Below are 14,727 nucleotides of genomic sequence, written 5' to 3' on the forward strand. Positions count from 1 at the left end.
CTGTGTCGGAGGCTAAGGCCTGCTACTCTGGTGCGGAGACCAGGGCTAGCTGGGAAGTGCCCTGGTGGGAGCAGTGGAGCTGCCCTTCTGGTTGGATACAGGGTGATGGTGGGGATGCTGGTGGGGTGGGGGGCGCACTAGAAGGGTAACGGAGGCACCGGGGCCTGCCTTGGAGGGAGGCTGGGGCGGCCCCAGTGCCATTTCCTGGGGGATGACTGGAAGGAGCCTGGGGTAACGGGGGCTGCACTGGGTTTGACAGTGCCGGTGCCTGGGGACTCGGGAAGTTTAAGAAGTTTCCTCAGCGCTGCAGCTCTGGCGTTCTGGTTGCGGAGGGCGGGGGCTTCCCCGGCAGGGCTCCGCCTCTGGGGGCAGGGCCTGGGCGGGCTGAGCTGGGAGCTTGAGCCTGCAGCGGACTCCCTCGGTTGCGGTCGCGTTGGAGAAAACTGCACGAGCTAATGCACCCTAGACACTGAGCCACCCCCAGCTCTGGTGCATGGTCCCAGCGGAGCTCGGCCGGTCGGGGCTGCAGCGAGCGCCCAGCCCGTCGGAGGAGCGGCCGCTGCTGCGGAGCGACCCGGAGAACTTTCTGTGCCCCAGAGCCCGGTGCAGGGCTGGAGCTGCGGCGGGGGCTGCCAGCATGAGGCGGCTCGGGGGCTCCCTCCTGCCGCTGTTGCTGGGAGCCCTGCTCTGCGTCCGAGGTAAGCGCTTGCCTCAGGATCGTCTCTTCCCTGGGCAGCCCCCTTCCGCAGCCCCCGCCGTGCGCTGAAGGCCCCTGGCCGGGGACAGTAGCGGTACCGCTCCTCCAGCGCTGTCGGGGTGCGGGACTCCCCCTGCGGGGCAGCCCAGGTGCAGGATCCTACTGCCCAGCTTCTCGGGCCGGGAGGGTTGTACTCGCCCGGCTGAGAGCTGGGGGCAGCAGCTGCTACTTCCCCCGGGCCTTGGTGCTTGGAGCCCCCAGCAGCTGCTCGGACTCTTGGGCCCCTTTCCCTCCAAAGCCGCGTCCCGAGCGCGGGGTGAGTCCCTCGCTAGCGCTGTGTCAGGTACCGCGCACCTGGCTGGCTCTCGTGTGTGTGTGTGTGTGTGTGTGGGGGGGGGGGGGGGGGAGCCCCCCCCGAGCGCCGCGTGCGGGGCACCCCGGGAAGGGGCGCGCTGGCGGAATCTGTTGATTTAGTAGTGGGCTGGAGATGGCTGAGAGTTTGCCTCGCTCTGGAGCTGGAGGCATCACGCAGCGTTAGATACCTGGGCAACCTCGCGTTGCCTTCTCCCAAGTTGGGCTTTGTCTGCTGTGTCCTCACCCCATGCCCCCGGGCACTCGCTTTTTCCCCTGCCCCAGAGACTGGCGAGTTAATGGTGGGGTCTGGAGGGATTCCTGAAGATCACTGAACAACTTTCCGAGTAGATAATGCTGCAGCAATCAGGCCAGGCCCTTCACAAAGCCACAGAAAAGGAGCCCCGCTCCCTTGATCTATTCTTGTATGATTCACGGTTTTCCAAAGGGCCCCTTCCCTTCGGCTGCACATGCAGCCTCCTTCCTCCTCTCTCTGAAGTTTGGTCTCTAATGGATTTAGCTCTTTGTTTCTGCTGCGCCCTCTGTTTGTTTCCTCTGCTCTCTGTGTTTTGAGAGACTGTGACATAGAGGATGAGTTCTGAGCTAGAAGGTTGTATGTGTGCAGGTTATTTTCAGCCTCTCCTGCATGTTGGGACAGCAGCCCTTCCTGAGCAGGAATGCAGCTACTCATCCTATTACACGGCCCCTTAAAGGTACAGTCCTGCTTTGGTAAAACGTCTCCTAACTTACTCTCTCTGGTTTTGAAGGAATTAAGGTGTTTTTCTCCCCACATGCCATCTTGGAACTCCCTGAGATAGAAATGTCAACAGAGGGGAACTGTCAAAAATAGTGGATACAAAACTGTGTGTGTGTAATAACCTCTTTCTAGTAAGAGGTAGTGGAGCAGCTTGAGAACTAGTCATGAAAATTGTGTCCACCTATTTGCTCTGTTTAAGTCCAGTCTAGCGAACAGAAGGACAAAATTCTCATGACTAGTTCCGTCCCCTACACAGTGATGTATTTAAAAAAAAAATTGGGTGGTGGTAGTGATAGGGAGGAAAGGGCCTCTGTTGAGCATCTTTCAATTATGTTTACAAGGGAAGTTGACATTTTGTGAGCTGGAGGTTATGGTACCTTATTTCTCTTCCTCCGCTCTTGGCTGATACAATGCATTTTTCTCAGATGCTGGGTTGAAGTTGTAAGGAATTTTTGCACTGATCTCCATGATTGTGCAAGCATTGCCTCTGGGGTACAACCAGACTGTGTTTAGTTTTCCAGCAGTGTTATTCCCTTTCTATCAAGAATAGTATTTGCACACTCTTTGAAGAAGGTGCTAAAATGGTTTGAAAACGCTAGGTAAACAGGGCTGTAGCTTTGTATCTCAGAGAATCTGGTATTAGTAACCAGAGGAGATAGAAGTGCCTCTGGAATTGCCATACAGGTGTTTAATTGGAATCCAGAAGGAGTGGAAAGAATCTTAGCTAAAGAGATTTGTGCAGGTAAAAAACTGAATGGAATTTTATTTTGGCTGTTACCAAGGTGCTCCTAGTTAATGTGTCTTGGCTGTTAACGACAGACCTGGTGGGGGATGTTTCACTGTAAAGTGCAGGTGAATTACTGTGTTTGCTCTAAGCGATAGTACACTGATGTCCATGGGAAGCTTTTCATGGCAGTTTGTCTATGCCTGAGGTTCCATGCCAGTGTTTGTTCCTGGGTCTCCCTATGTAGCTGAATGCTGCATTTTAAGATGGGTTGTGCCAACTGTTGTTATGGGAAACTGTATCCTCTTTACTTCACAAACATAAACTAGATTTGTTTCAAGAAGGAAATAATTCCCAAATATTTTGCCCCCTTTTTGGGGTGGGTGTCAAGGAAGGTGCAAATGCCTACTTTTCAGGTGTCTGCCCTGCTGCTTCTGTAGTCTCTTACCAGCATTGCATCTTAACAGTATCCCTTTGGAAGGTTTAGGTTTTAATCAATTTATTTACAAAGCATCCATACCTGCGGTGCTCAGGGTGCCACACAGTTCAAAGTACAACAACCATTCAAACAGCACATTTACTGCTGTGTCTCAGCTCAGGGACAAGAAGAGGGGCTCTTATCCAAACAACAAGCATGTCAGATTGAACTTTGACCCACTATTAATGGAGAGTGGCTGTGGAAGCTTGTGCCAAAGAAGAGCCTGCGTATGTTTCTCTCGCATGTGGAGAGGTGAGGCATAGGGAGAGATGCTTGCAAGTTGGTGTTGGTGGTGAAGGAAGGGTTGATGGAGTGATGGTCTATTAGAGTTTGTCTGCAAGGTCACAGAATCTTTCTGAGTGATGTGCCTGTGGGTTTATTTTTGAGATTTTTGCCAGTAGAATAACATCTTTATTCAAAAGTTTTACTTCACAAACTGATGACATTTTTAGAATCCCAAACTAAAACTAAACTTTCCATTAGAAGAAGTGTGATCAGGACTGGGAGTCAGGATCCCTGAGTTCTGATCCTGGCTCTGCTACTGACTTGAGATCCTGGGCAAGTCACTGAACACGTCTCTACCTACCTCACCCACAGGATGTGCTGAGGGGACACAGGAATTACTTGACCCCATTACCTTGGCACTGGCGGTTGTGAGGTGACCTTCCTGAGGCAAGAAATCGGTTTATAAAAGCTGGTGTAGGACACTATGCTGCTTCTTTCTTGTCAGAGTAATGAAGAAGTTGCAGGTACAATGAAAATATTTCTACCCCAGATCTTTCCAAATGAAGACTAGCTGCTGCAGATGGAAGAATGGGGGTCTATTTTTATGTACTTCTGCCAGCAACAAAACTTGCCAACGGTAGCAAAGAAACTTACATTTCCATGGTGAAATGAATATGGTTGGTCAAATAATACAGGAGACCACAGCCTGAGTACATTAAACAAACGTTTTGAATTGGATTTAATTTTGTGTGTTCACTAACATTTTCTGCAATGGAGATTCCCCCTTTTTTTAAGCTCATACCATAGAAATTAGGGTGCATACTGTAACTATGTTAAAAAGTACTTTAAAGATACTAAGTATTTTAATTTTAAAAGGGGCATTGTCAGATCAATTCAGGCCCCAAACTAGATTCTATAAAAAGAAGGCTTCACAAAACCCCAAGAGTGATGTAAGTGTTTCCATGCAATCTCTTGGAAATTTAAAAAGAAAAGCATTCTCCAGTTGTGTCTGCAGCTCAAACCTGGAAGCTACTAGTAAAAAAATATCCACGAAACAGGGGAAGACTGACTGACTGTAGAGGGAAAACAGTGAACCTGACTCTAAGAGACTGTCAACTACAGAAAGTAGATTACAAAAATAGATAATTTGTTTCTCTAATTTCCTTTTATCTTTTCCTTAGCTATTGCTTGTAGTAGGTAAAACATTTTCAGACAGATTTTTTTTTTTTTTTTAAGTTGATGGCCTCCCTTTAAAGTGTTTTCTCTTTACCTTGTTTTAGAATCTAGAACAGGAATTCTGGCATGCAGAAAACCCACCGCATTAATTGGCGTGCTGTATTTAGTGGCTGTCTGTATTTCGCAGAGACCTTTGCAAAGAACACTAACCATAGCTGCCATCCATGAATTTAATGTGCCTGACAGTGGCTCTTAGATTTGGGTTTGCAGTGACTTTGGTTCTTTGACACAGCTGTTCTGCTAAGCGTCACTCTCCTATGGGATTTTGTTGTCTGCACTGGCCAGAGAGTAGGTGCAGTAATATTTCTTTAATCCCTTCTTTTCGTCCCTTCTGCAAGGAATTGCATTTATCAATATTGAAGGCAAAAATGAAGAGAATTTGTAGGTCAGGTAATTCTTTCAATCCCATAAGGTAATGGGTCTGTGGGTCTGGTGGTTCAGGGACAGTGTTATAGTGGGGGTGATTGATTTTCACCTTGCTGTGGATTAGTCTATAATACTGAGCTTTTGCGCACATTCTCTTTACTTTAATCACACAGCACTAACCATTAAATGCTGAGGTGCTCCAGTTTGCACATCTAGCCTCTGAGAGCTTTGGGTCCCAGATAATTAGTTCTCTTCTTAATAGAACTTTTTTCAAATGTTACAAATCCAGGTGGAAGGAGGTTCCATGCACTGGGTATGAAGAGAAGTTTTGATAGACACTTCACTAGTATCAAATGGAATTGGTGCATTTTGACTCTAGTCTTGCAATATTTCAGGTGATTGAAATTCTCCAAATCTGACAAATTTCTAGCAACATTAGGGTTTCTGAACTCCCATGAGCCTGACTTTTAAATGGGACACTGTGTCACAGGGCAGATACAGACCTGCATGAAGGGTTTGAATGAGAGTGCAACCTTAGAGTTCTGATAAATAGTATTGGAAATTTAAACTTTGTTTCATGTAAGGCTGGCAGTTTTCAGATATTTGATGTTGTGGGTTTTATGGGTAACCAGGAGATCCACAGTCTAATGGTGTTCATTTAATGGTTAGCATTGTATATTTGTATTAAATGTTTGGATTGTAAATTGCAATCTAGTTTTAGATTAAAATGTAGATATGACCAAAGACAGTAGGCTTTTGCTCCCCGAATACTCCTACATCTTAATGGATCTCGCTGATCCATCACATCTGATGGGTAATACTCATGGCTAAGTGAAGTGTCCAGCTATCTCTCACCATGAGTTATGCAGTGGATTATTTTTGATTCCTTACTGACCTGTGGTAATAGGACGTTTCCCGGAACAGGCCTCTGCCAGAAACTCTGCTGAGGCAACAAGCTTGCATGAAACCAAATTCCAGGTGCTATAGCAATTGACTGAGTCTTGTCTCTGGGGTTAAAGTTATCAGCAATGAGGAATGACTGGGACTGTAGGCAGTGGAAACCCCTCTCCTGGTTACTTGTGTAGTGAATTCTTTAGTATGCCCAAGCAAGGCATAATTTTCTGTGTCCTTTTGTAACTGCCTGACAGGCCCTCCTGACTGCTGGAGCTTTCTGTCCTTATTGCATTGCAGCAGTTCTTTAATCAGAAATCTTGTTAGTATTCAGGGATAATTGATCCGACTCTCTGGTAGGGGGTGGGTGCCTCCTTCTACTTGCCACCCCCACTCTGACCCCTGTTGTCTCTTTGTTTTCCTCTGTTAAGTTTGTGCCAGTGATGTAGTGTGTGTGCTGTTTTTCCAAGCAGCCTGAAGTTGGCCGTAACCAAGAGCCGCAGTTAAATAGAGCCTGATTTCCCCGCTTCCTGGAGTTCAGTTGTTTGACTCCATTTTCTGGTCTTCTGTGTTTTTGATTTACAGAGAAGCAAACCTCCTTGTTGCCCCTGGGCATCTCTTAAACCCATTAAAACAAACTCCATTATTTCCCTGTGCTTAGAAATCCCCCTCTTTAGTCCCAGCATCCATCAAAATAATGTATCCTCTGTAAGGCCCTCTAAAAAATGTTTAATAGGAGCTTTTCAAACTCAAGGACAGTTCCAGGTTGGAAGGGGGAGGGGAGCCAGGAACCAACCTAATGGAAGGTATGACTGTGACTTGCAGTGACTTGGCCTGTCAGCTCTCCCTTCTCCTCTGTGCAGAGGCAGTGGTGAACCGAGCAGATCCAAAACTGGGATCAAAGCTGGAAATAAAAGTCTTCAGGAGAAAAAATTTCCATCTGGCCAAAAGGCAGCTACACAAAGGTGTTGTATCACACACGGTCCGTGCTGCTTCTGGAAAGACAGAAAAAGTGATTCTGATTACTCTTTAGAGGGAAAAGTGGTGGCTGCAATCCTGCTACTGGGAGTTGGGGAGGCACAAGGGAAAAAACTTATTTAAAAAGTGCAGTCTCAGTCACCTCCCTTCCCCACTCAGGCAGTCTCTCCTCTTGCAGGGGAAACTGCCTTCAGCAGGGAACCTACTCTTGGACCTGTCTTTGGACCTACTGGAAAAGCCAGTTTCTTTACCTCCCCCTCCCATCCCCAAAACCCGGTTCAGGATGAAACTGGTGTTGGCAAAGCATAAGGTGTTTGCGTCTCTTGTGTATTTTTCTCACCCAGCAGATGAGGTGGAATGCTGTGGCACTGCACAATACAGAGGAAGATGCTGTGTCTGCCCCAAAGTGGTTTTGTTCTAAATTAGAGAGATGATACAGATCAAACACATAGGATGCTGGTATGGGAGATAAGGTCCAATATTAAAATAGCACAGCCTTCTAATTTTTCTCTGGGTTTTGGATTAATGGGAGCTGTATTCTAGGGAGGGATTGGAATTGAAAGAGAGTGCTCCATTGGGGAGCAAGGAGAAGGAGGGGATTCCAAGGGTATGAGGTGACCTGGAAGATGGCACAAAGCTGAGAGTGGGAGAAGTAGATAGATGGAGGGTTTTGTTAGGAAGCAGGCTCGGGTGCAGCACAAGCAATGAGAGGAGTCCTAGGTGGGAACAAGAGTGGAGGGTGTAGGCAGGGGCCAGGATGTGTGCAGTCCTGAAAGTGAGGGCCAGAAAGTGAGCATGATGAGGAGTGAAGTGGGGAATCAGTCAGGGAGATACAACCTTAGGGAGATAAAGGGCTCTGAGTGGCAGAAGGAGGAGGTGATTTAGCCACAGCATTTTGAAGGATTATATGGGAGCAAAGTTGGAGGCAGGGAGGACAGAGAAGAGGAGGTTGCAAGGTGAGAGGTGACTGAGATGTGAATGATGATAGCTGCTGGGATGGAGAGAAAGAGCTAATTTCAGCAATGCTTTAAAGGAAAAAGTGACAGAGCTTGGCAACTAGGCAGAGAATGCATCTTTATACCTGTTTGTGCAGCATCTGTAAATGGGGGGCCTCGCAATTTCTGTTCTCTAATTCTGTTCTTGGTATCTGTTGTTTCTGTTCTCAAAATGCCTGAGTGTGCATCTTTACTGCTCTGAGGGCATCCCCCAAACCTGTTTCTCCTAGGTGTTTTTAGGGTGCCTATCACCATAGGCCCTAAGCATCAATATGATGAGAACCTTGGCTCCGCTTGCCAGGACAGAAGTTTGAACAGGTTGGGGGTAGGGTGCCATTCCTGGGACTAAAATATGAAACTTCTGACAGATGGAAAAGTATAGACTTGGGCAAGTAGCAATGGCAACAACTGTGCATAGAGTGTGGCTACGGATCCCTACCCAAGTGCTGAATCTGTGGAACTCCTTGGAAGTCTACAGTGGGAGTTGGTAGGTAGGAGGTTATTCAGAGTTTGAAGTGGCCCTCATTGAGCATTGGCTGACTCCCACATCCCTCTGGGCTGCCTGCCTGAATGAACAAGGGCACTTAGGAACACTTATCACTTGCAGACAAAAGCATTTGTGCCCCCCACCCCATTGCTTTGCTGTTGTGCTTTGTGCCCTTTCTCTGTGTTGATTGGGTGCTCACCCAGTGATCTGCCCAGGGACCAAGTATCAGGGGGTAGCCGTGTTAGTCTGTATCTACAAAAACAACAAAGAGTCTGGTGGCACCTGAAAGACTAACAGATTTATTTGGGCATAAGCTTTCGTGAGTAAAAAGTGAGGTTTTTACTCACGAAAGCTTATGCCCAGGGACCAAACTCTCTAAACAAACAATACTCACTCTGCCTGTAGCTTTTCAAATGCATCGGGAGAGAGGGAAATTCCCTTAGAAGGGTGAGTCTTCTGATGAAGCCAATTCATGGTCTCCCTGATCCAGGCTTTGAACAAACCAGGGTTTGATGGCATGAAGTGAAGGGCTTGCACTTGAGGAAAAAGAGGAGCAAGGCTGGAGCAGGAGCTGGTCTTGGCAGTGCAGAGCATGGGAGAGGTTTTTTCATTCTGCTTGTCTCTGTGATTGTTTTTTCTTTCTGCTACTTTGGGATTTGCTGTAGCTCAGGATGCTGCACCTTCCAGTCACTGTCTCGCTAGAAAATGTTTACTCTCCATTCCTACCAATTTGAATGGCCCTAGCTCCAGCCATAACACCCCAGGACTTTCATCTACACTCAGTGGTCTTATATTGGAGGCACGAGTGTTCATAAGATTAGGGTAAAGTCACCACAAAACATGATATTGACATGGGTACACACTCCTCTGATATTAGCTGGTTCTGGTGGGGTAATGGACAGATAGTATCAGTGGTGCTAGTGCTGTGGGAGGAAGAGAGGAAGCTCAGGAGTCTTCTTGCTGAGAAATGAACCTTGACCACATCTTTATGTTCCAGATGCTCATTAACAGATATGTGTGCGCAGTGGTGGGAGAAGGGAGAATCATAACGATGGTAGATATTTGCCTGCTCTATGAACTTTAAAAAAACCTATTTGACTCAGCGTGTCTCCCAGGACTGAACCCTACCCTGCTACAGAAAGAACCTGTTAGGAAATCATGGCACCACTGAATCCACATACCAATCCATCAAACGCAGGATAAAAATAAACAATATCCAAACAGGTTTTCAAGCAAGGAAGGGGAGTGAGACAGGGATAACAGCTTCAGTATGTACATCAAGGCTTACTCCTCTAGCAAAGCAGCCTTTGAGCTGAGGGCTCATATTAAATGACTGTGACAGCTGCTAGTATACCTACATTTGCTAGAAACATACTTCAGTGCATGGGTCCTAAAGGCTAACCCATAAAAGAGAAAAGTGATATTTTTGAGAAAAAGCCCAAAACAAACTCAAATGGTATCACAGTTACACAATCTACACCCTACATTCCAGGGCTTTTAAATATGGTGGGGAGCTTCAAACTGACTATTTAAGTATTACTAGGGAGAAAAGGTCCTCTGAGCCTTAAAGGAACCGCTATATGAATACAACACACTGATAATCCTGCTATATCTATTTCATAGTATAATTCAACCCATTCCCCTGTATGAGAGTGAAATCTGGGGCTCCAAGCCATCTACACTAATTGGGGCAAAATTCTGCATTTACACTGTTTTTTCCCCAGAACTATATGTACACAGGCATTTCAATGGCAATTGCTGCAAAACAGAACTGGGATGATTCCCGTTCCTGATGATTGCATAAAAAGAGATTTGGCTGAGGTAGTACCAGAAACAAAGTAGCAAATACTCCCACCACGTAAAAATACTTGAGGACTACAAACTAAAATGAAAAGAAAAAGTAATCCGCTCCTCTTATATAAACATCACACCTGGGATTTAGCACTCCTCTCCAGGTCAATGGAGCAAACAACTTCTTCCAGAAATATACAATGCTGAATAAGACTCTAGGCTAAACCTACCCCAGCTGTGAGGAACAGATCAAAACCAATAGCCACCTAGACTGTGACAAATTCTTATATACAAACATCACACTGGCAGATACTTCAGCATAGTGAAATGTGCACAACCAATTTGGCAGTCTCTAACCAAATACAGAACTGGCCATTGTAAATTAGAATTGGAAGCTGGGGGAAGCTTCATAAACCTAGCAATAAATGACTGTGCTGCTGAAATGACAGGAGAGATGGAGAGACTTTCTATTCCTGTGTTCAGAAGGAGTAGGCATGAGAGAGAGAGTTCCTTACCTTATCAGAAATAACTTTTTCCTTTCCCCTAGACTGGGTTCTGAACAGTGTTTCCTTATCACATTTTAATGGAGTCAGAATCAATGGCATCATGCTATGTAGCCTCCCTGTCAGCAAAACACCAAACACATTGGAGCACTGGCCTGGGCAGATGCTCCGTGTATTGAATCTGTCTCTTGACAGAATCCCAGTGTTCTGCCTTTTATATGTGGGCAGCACTTGTATAACTTGTCATGCCAATAAAATATCTTTGAATGGCGTTTGGTGGGATGAGGGTGCAAATTCTAACACTATGTGAGAGTGTTGGTGAGGGGGGATTTTGATGAGAGCTTTTTTCAAAAATTACTGGAGGTTTTATTCTTGTTGCTGTAGTGGCTCCTTCCCTTTCTCTCAGCATCCTCCCTTCCCCAAGTCCTCTGTTTCATGGTTTATCCAACATGTTTTCCTTCTTTTAAGGAAATTTCATTTATCCTGGGAAGCCAAAACTGCTTCCCCTCTTCCCCTTAACAATGTTCCCAGCTTGCTGTAATGATAACCTGTCTGCCTTCCTTCAGGTCCCCATTTCTTTCAGGGGCACTAGGAGAAATGACCTGCAGCAGATCGTGAATCACACCTGTGCTCTCCCCCATCCCTTGATCTCTGCCTGCTTGGACCCCCTCCATGGTGTTGTCTTGTTAGTTACTCTTTAAAAAGAGTCTAGTATATAATCTTCAAAGAGGTTTATTTGGAGGGGTGGGGTTTGGTCTTTATCTCTGCAGCTGCCTAGCTCATACCTTACTGTTGCTGCTCAGGTAATTATGGAATTAAATTGCCAGTGACTTGTGTGACTGACTGCCAACACGGGCACAAGGTCTAGCTGGCACACCACAACTGGGGTTTAGTGCAATCTAGGTTGTGGCTGATGTATTTTAAAAATACACATTTAGAATAGCACAAGTCCCATGTTTTGGGACCAGTGACGGGAGCACTATTCTATTTCCCCTACATACCTGATGTCTGACTCTACATTTTTAAGAAGTGATTTTCTTGTGGTGAGGGTGCCAGGCTTGACTTTGCTGAGAACTGTTTTTTTTAAATCCCTGGAATACATATAGCATTGCCAATAGCCATGCGAATGTCCTCAACTGACAGTGTGCCTCAGCCTTAACCTAAAAGGGCTAGAGAGGGGGAATTCAGTCATCATGGCCTATTTAAGTGTTGGCCTTTCACTACTATTTATATAGGAGGGAAAAAAGCTGCTATCCTATTGATGGCATTCTTCTATTCCTCTGAGAAATCCTGTGGACCCTTATATTTCCTTGTTTTCTGCCAATATGTTCATTAACTTATTGGCATTGACAATTACCTGTAATGGGGCATCCGGTCTGTGAATCCAGCTCATTGCTAAGGTCTCTTTTCTGGCTGTGATGGCTCCGGTAGAATGGATTATGGATGGGCAGGAAATTGAGAATGGAGGCTAAACTGTCTGACTCGCTTGGTAGACTCCAAGTGTTAGACCTAACTTGGAATCTTCTGGCTTCAGCAAACTTCAAACAATAACCATTAACTGTCCCCTTCAATTCTTTGTAGCATTAAAGTAAATTTCTACTTTAGAGCTCAGTAAATATGTGATTGACCTTCGCAGCCGTATTTACTCAATAACTTAAGTGCCTTTCTCTGGAATCTCTGAGGATTATCTGCGCAAGACCTATTTTGAGAGTGCTCTATTTACAGATTTTTGACTTCATGGTCTTCTAGGGCTGTTGGCTCAGTGATGCTGTGAATGGGGCTTATGCTCAGATCTTCCCCAGGCTGTTTAGTCTCTTCCCTGCATACAGAGAAGCAGAAGGCTTTATTTTGGAGGATATTGGAGTTTCTCCCAGTCAGGGGTAAGGAATTGTGGAACTGAAGTTGGTTGCTTTCCTCAAAGCTCTTTATTCATGTACTGAAGTTGGTGGTATATTCCCAGATTAGGAGGTTACATTTTAAAATATTTATTGTACTGAAGTATAGAATGAACTGATTCACACTGTTTGTTCCTCTTCATAATAATATCTGACTTTACAACACACACACCCCTTTCCCGATATGCACAAACACTTGGTAAACAGTATATAAGAAACAAAATAGTTCTTGAGTCATTGCAGAAACACATCTGTGAAAGCCTGGACAGGAAATGACCCTCTGCTCCTTGTCCTTGCACTTAGTTTCTGCATAAAGTGCTGCTCCCTGACAGCCCCCTTCCCCCTCTATTTAAACACTGCATTTTTTGGTGACCTGAGAGCTGTTTTGTCACTTAGGCACATTCAAATCAATGTTGGGAGGATATAGGGAAGTTTGTCATGGAACAATACCTTGCACAGAAACAAAATGCTGGGCTATGGAGTAAGGAGTAGAGGTTGTTCCTTGGCCACAGAAAATAAATCTGCACAATTCTGGTGACTGGAGAGCTAATCTTTCTCTTATATTTGTTCAAATCCCAGTTAATTTTTCAAATTACTGAGCATTTATATTTGGGGGGGATAAGACATCTGAAGTATGAGGAGTCATGATGACGATGTCCAGGCAGCGTTAAGAATTAGTTTGTGTAATTCAGTATCATTTTAGTACTTGCATTTAGAAAAAATAAATACAATTTGAAGTGGGATTAAGTTACCAAATTGAGCCTATGTATAAGAAACTGGGATTAGGGGAAAATTGCTTGAGTTCAGCCAGTAAGAAGGAATGTGTGCCGCAGCTTGAAGAAAGGGGCGATAACATGATCCTATCTGTGTCTGGTTTAGTGGCATCCCTTTGCTTCATTAGGTTTGACCCTGACCTCACAAGGTTCACTTCCTGCATGTCCAGCCATTGCACATGTTCTTATACAACAGAAGGCACTAGGCTTACCTGTTCTTTTCTGTTGTGAATTAGTTTATAAATATATTGCCTTTATTAGAACCAATCACACTTTGGGATGAGAGGAGCTGTAGTTATGAAGCACCAAAAGCACTTCACAAACTTAACTGAGATGTGAACTGCACATAGAGGTCTCTGTCCCACCATGGAAATACAGCTGCCTCTAAGTGAAACAAAACAGCTTTTTTAACAGCTACATGGCAGTGTTAAGAGTGGAAGTGAAGAAGAATCCGTATCCAATTGAAAAAGCAAGAAAGATTTAGAGACACGGAATCTAATTACTGGAGTTGGAATTTTGCCAGGACATGAGAGTTAACACCCCAACTAGAGTAGGGAAAAGTTCCACGGGGTCTCTAATGACCACAAATCAGTTTCATTTCCTTTGAAAGATGGTACATCCAGGAGTACAGCGCCCCATAACACTGTGGGGGGGAGGGGAGGTGAAAGGGGGGAGTGCCATTACAGGAATGCAAATCACCAACACCACTTTTTGTAGCACTTGCAGTTTCTTGAAGGCTTTCCACCCAAGTATTGACTCGGACAGACCCAGTCTAATGTGTGGGGTCTGATGAGGTTGCAGCACAAAGTGATAGGTATGTCTGCAGATATGGGTGAGCTTTATTTTCTCTGAAAAGGTTTGTAACTAGAAGAGGTTAAATAGTTTAATAAATGTGAAGAAACTTGGGGCTGGATCCAGTGTCTATGGAAGTTAACTGGAGTCTTAACATTGATTTAAATGGGTTTTAGATTAGTCCCGGAGCTCTTTAAAAGGGAGATTCCCACCACAGTGATATTGGCCCTCTCCATTAGGGGTGCCTGCCCTTTGGTACTCAGGTTTGCAAGCTGGTGGGCTTGCTGGATACTTGGGTGCTTCTAGATTCCCATGTCACAAAAGTGGCTCCACTTTAAGACCTGTACTGTTCCAGTTATAAAAAGCTCTACTGGCTGCTGGTTTGAATTCAGATGTTTGATTTTAACCTGTAAAGCTCAAATCGGGTTGGATCTTATATGTCTATTTAAATGCTTACACTGTTCTCATCACGGTGTTATCCAAGGGACCTGGTCATCTTAGTCTTCCCAAGTGATACTTGCTTACAGACAACCCCCCAAACTAAAGCAAATACTCACCAGCAACCACACATCACTGAACAAAAACACTGACCAGGAACCTATCCTTGTAACAAAGCCCGATGCCAACTCTGTCCACATATCTATTCAAGTGACATCATCATAGGACCTAATCACATCAGCCATACTATCAGGGGCTCGTTCACCTGCACATCTACCAATGTGATATATGCCATCATGTGCCAGCAATGCCCCTCTGCCATGTACATTGGCCAAACCGGACAGTCTCTA

At 45.3% G+C, this 14,727-nt stretch overlaps 1 protein-coding gene across 6 annotated transcripts in view; it reads left to right on the forward strand.

Moving 5' to 3' along the window:
• Window positions 1-390: 390 nt before the first annotated feature.
• The window catches only part of LRP4 (LDL receptor related protein 4), a 110,543-nt gene continuing 96,206 nt past the window's right edge, over window positions 391-14,727 (forward strand). For all 6 annotated transcript variants that reach the window (XR_004645577.1, XR_004645578.1, XM_034769515.1 and 3 more), the window contains exon 1: window positions 391-698. Coding sequence is in view for 4 of the 6 variants with exons in the window: in XM_034769515.1 (XP_034625406.1) it covers window positions 494-698 (205 nt within the window). In the remaining 2 variants the exon portion in view is untranslated. The remainder of the gene's footprint in view (window positions 699-14,727) is intronic.

The sequence above is a fragment of the Trachemys scripta genome, chromosome 4, assembly GCF_013100865.1.
Source record: "Trachemys scripta elegans isolate TJP31775 chromosome 4, CAS_Tse_1.0, whole genome shotgun sequence".
Taxonomy (NCBI): domain Eukaryota; kingdom Metazoa; phylum Chordata; order Testudines; family Emydidae; genus Trachemys; species Trachemys scripta.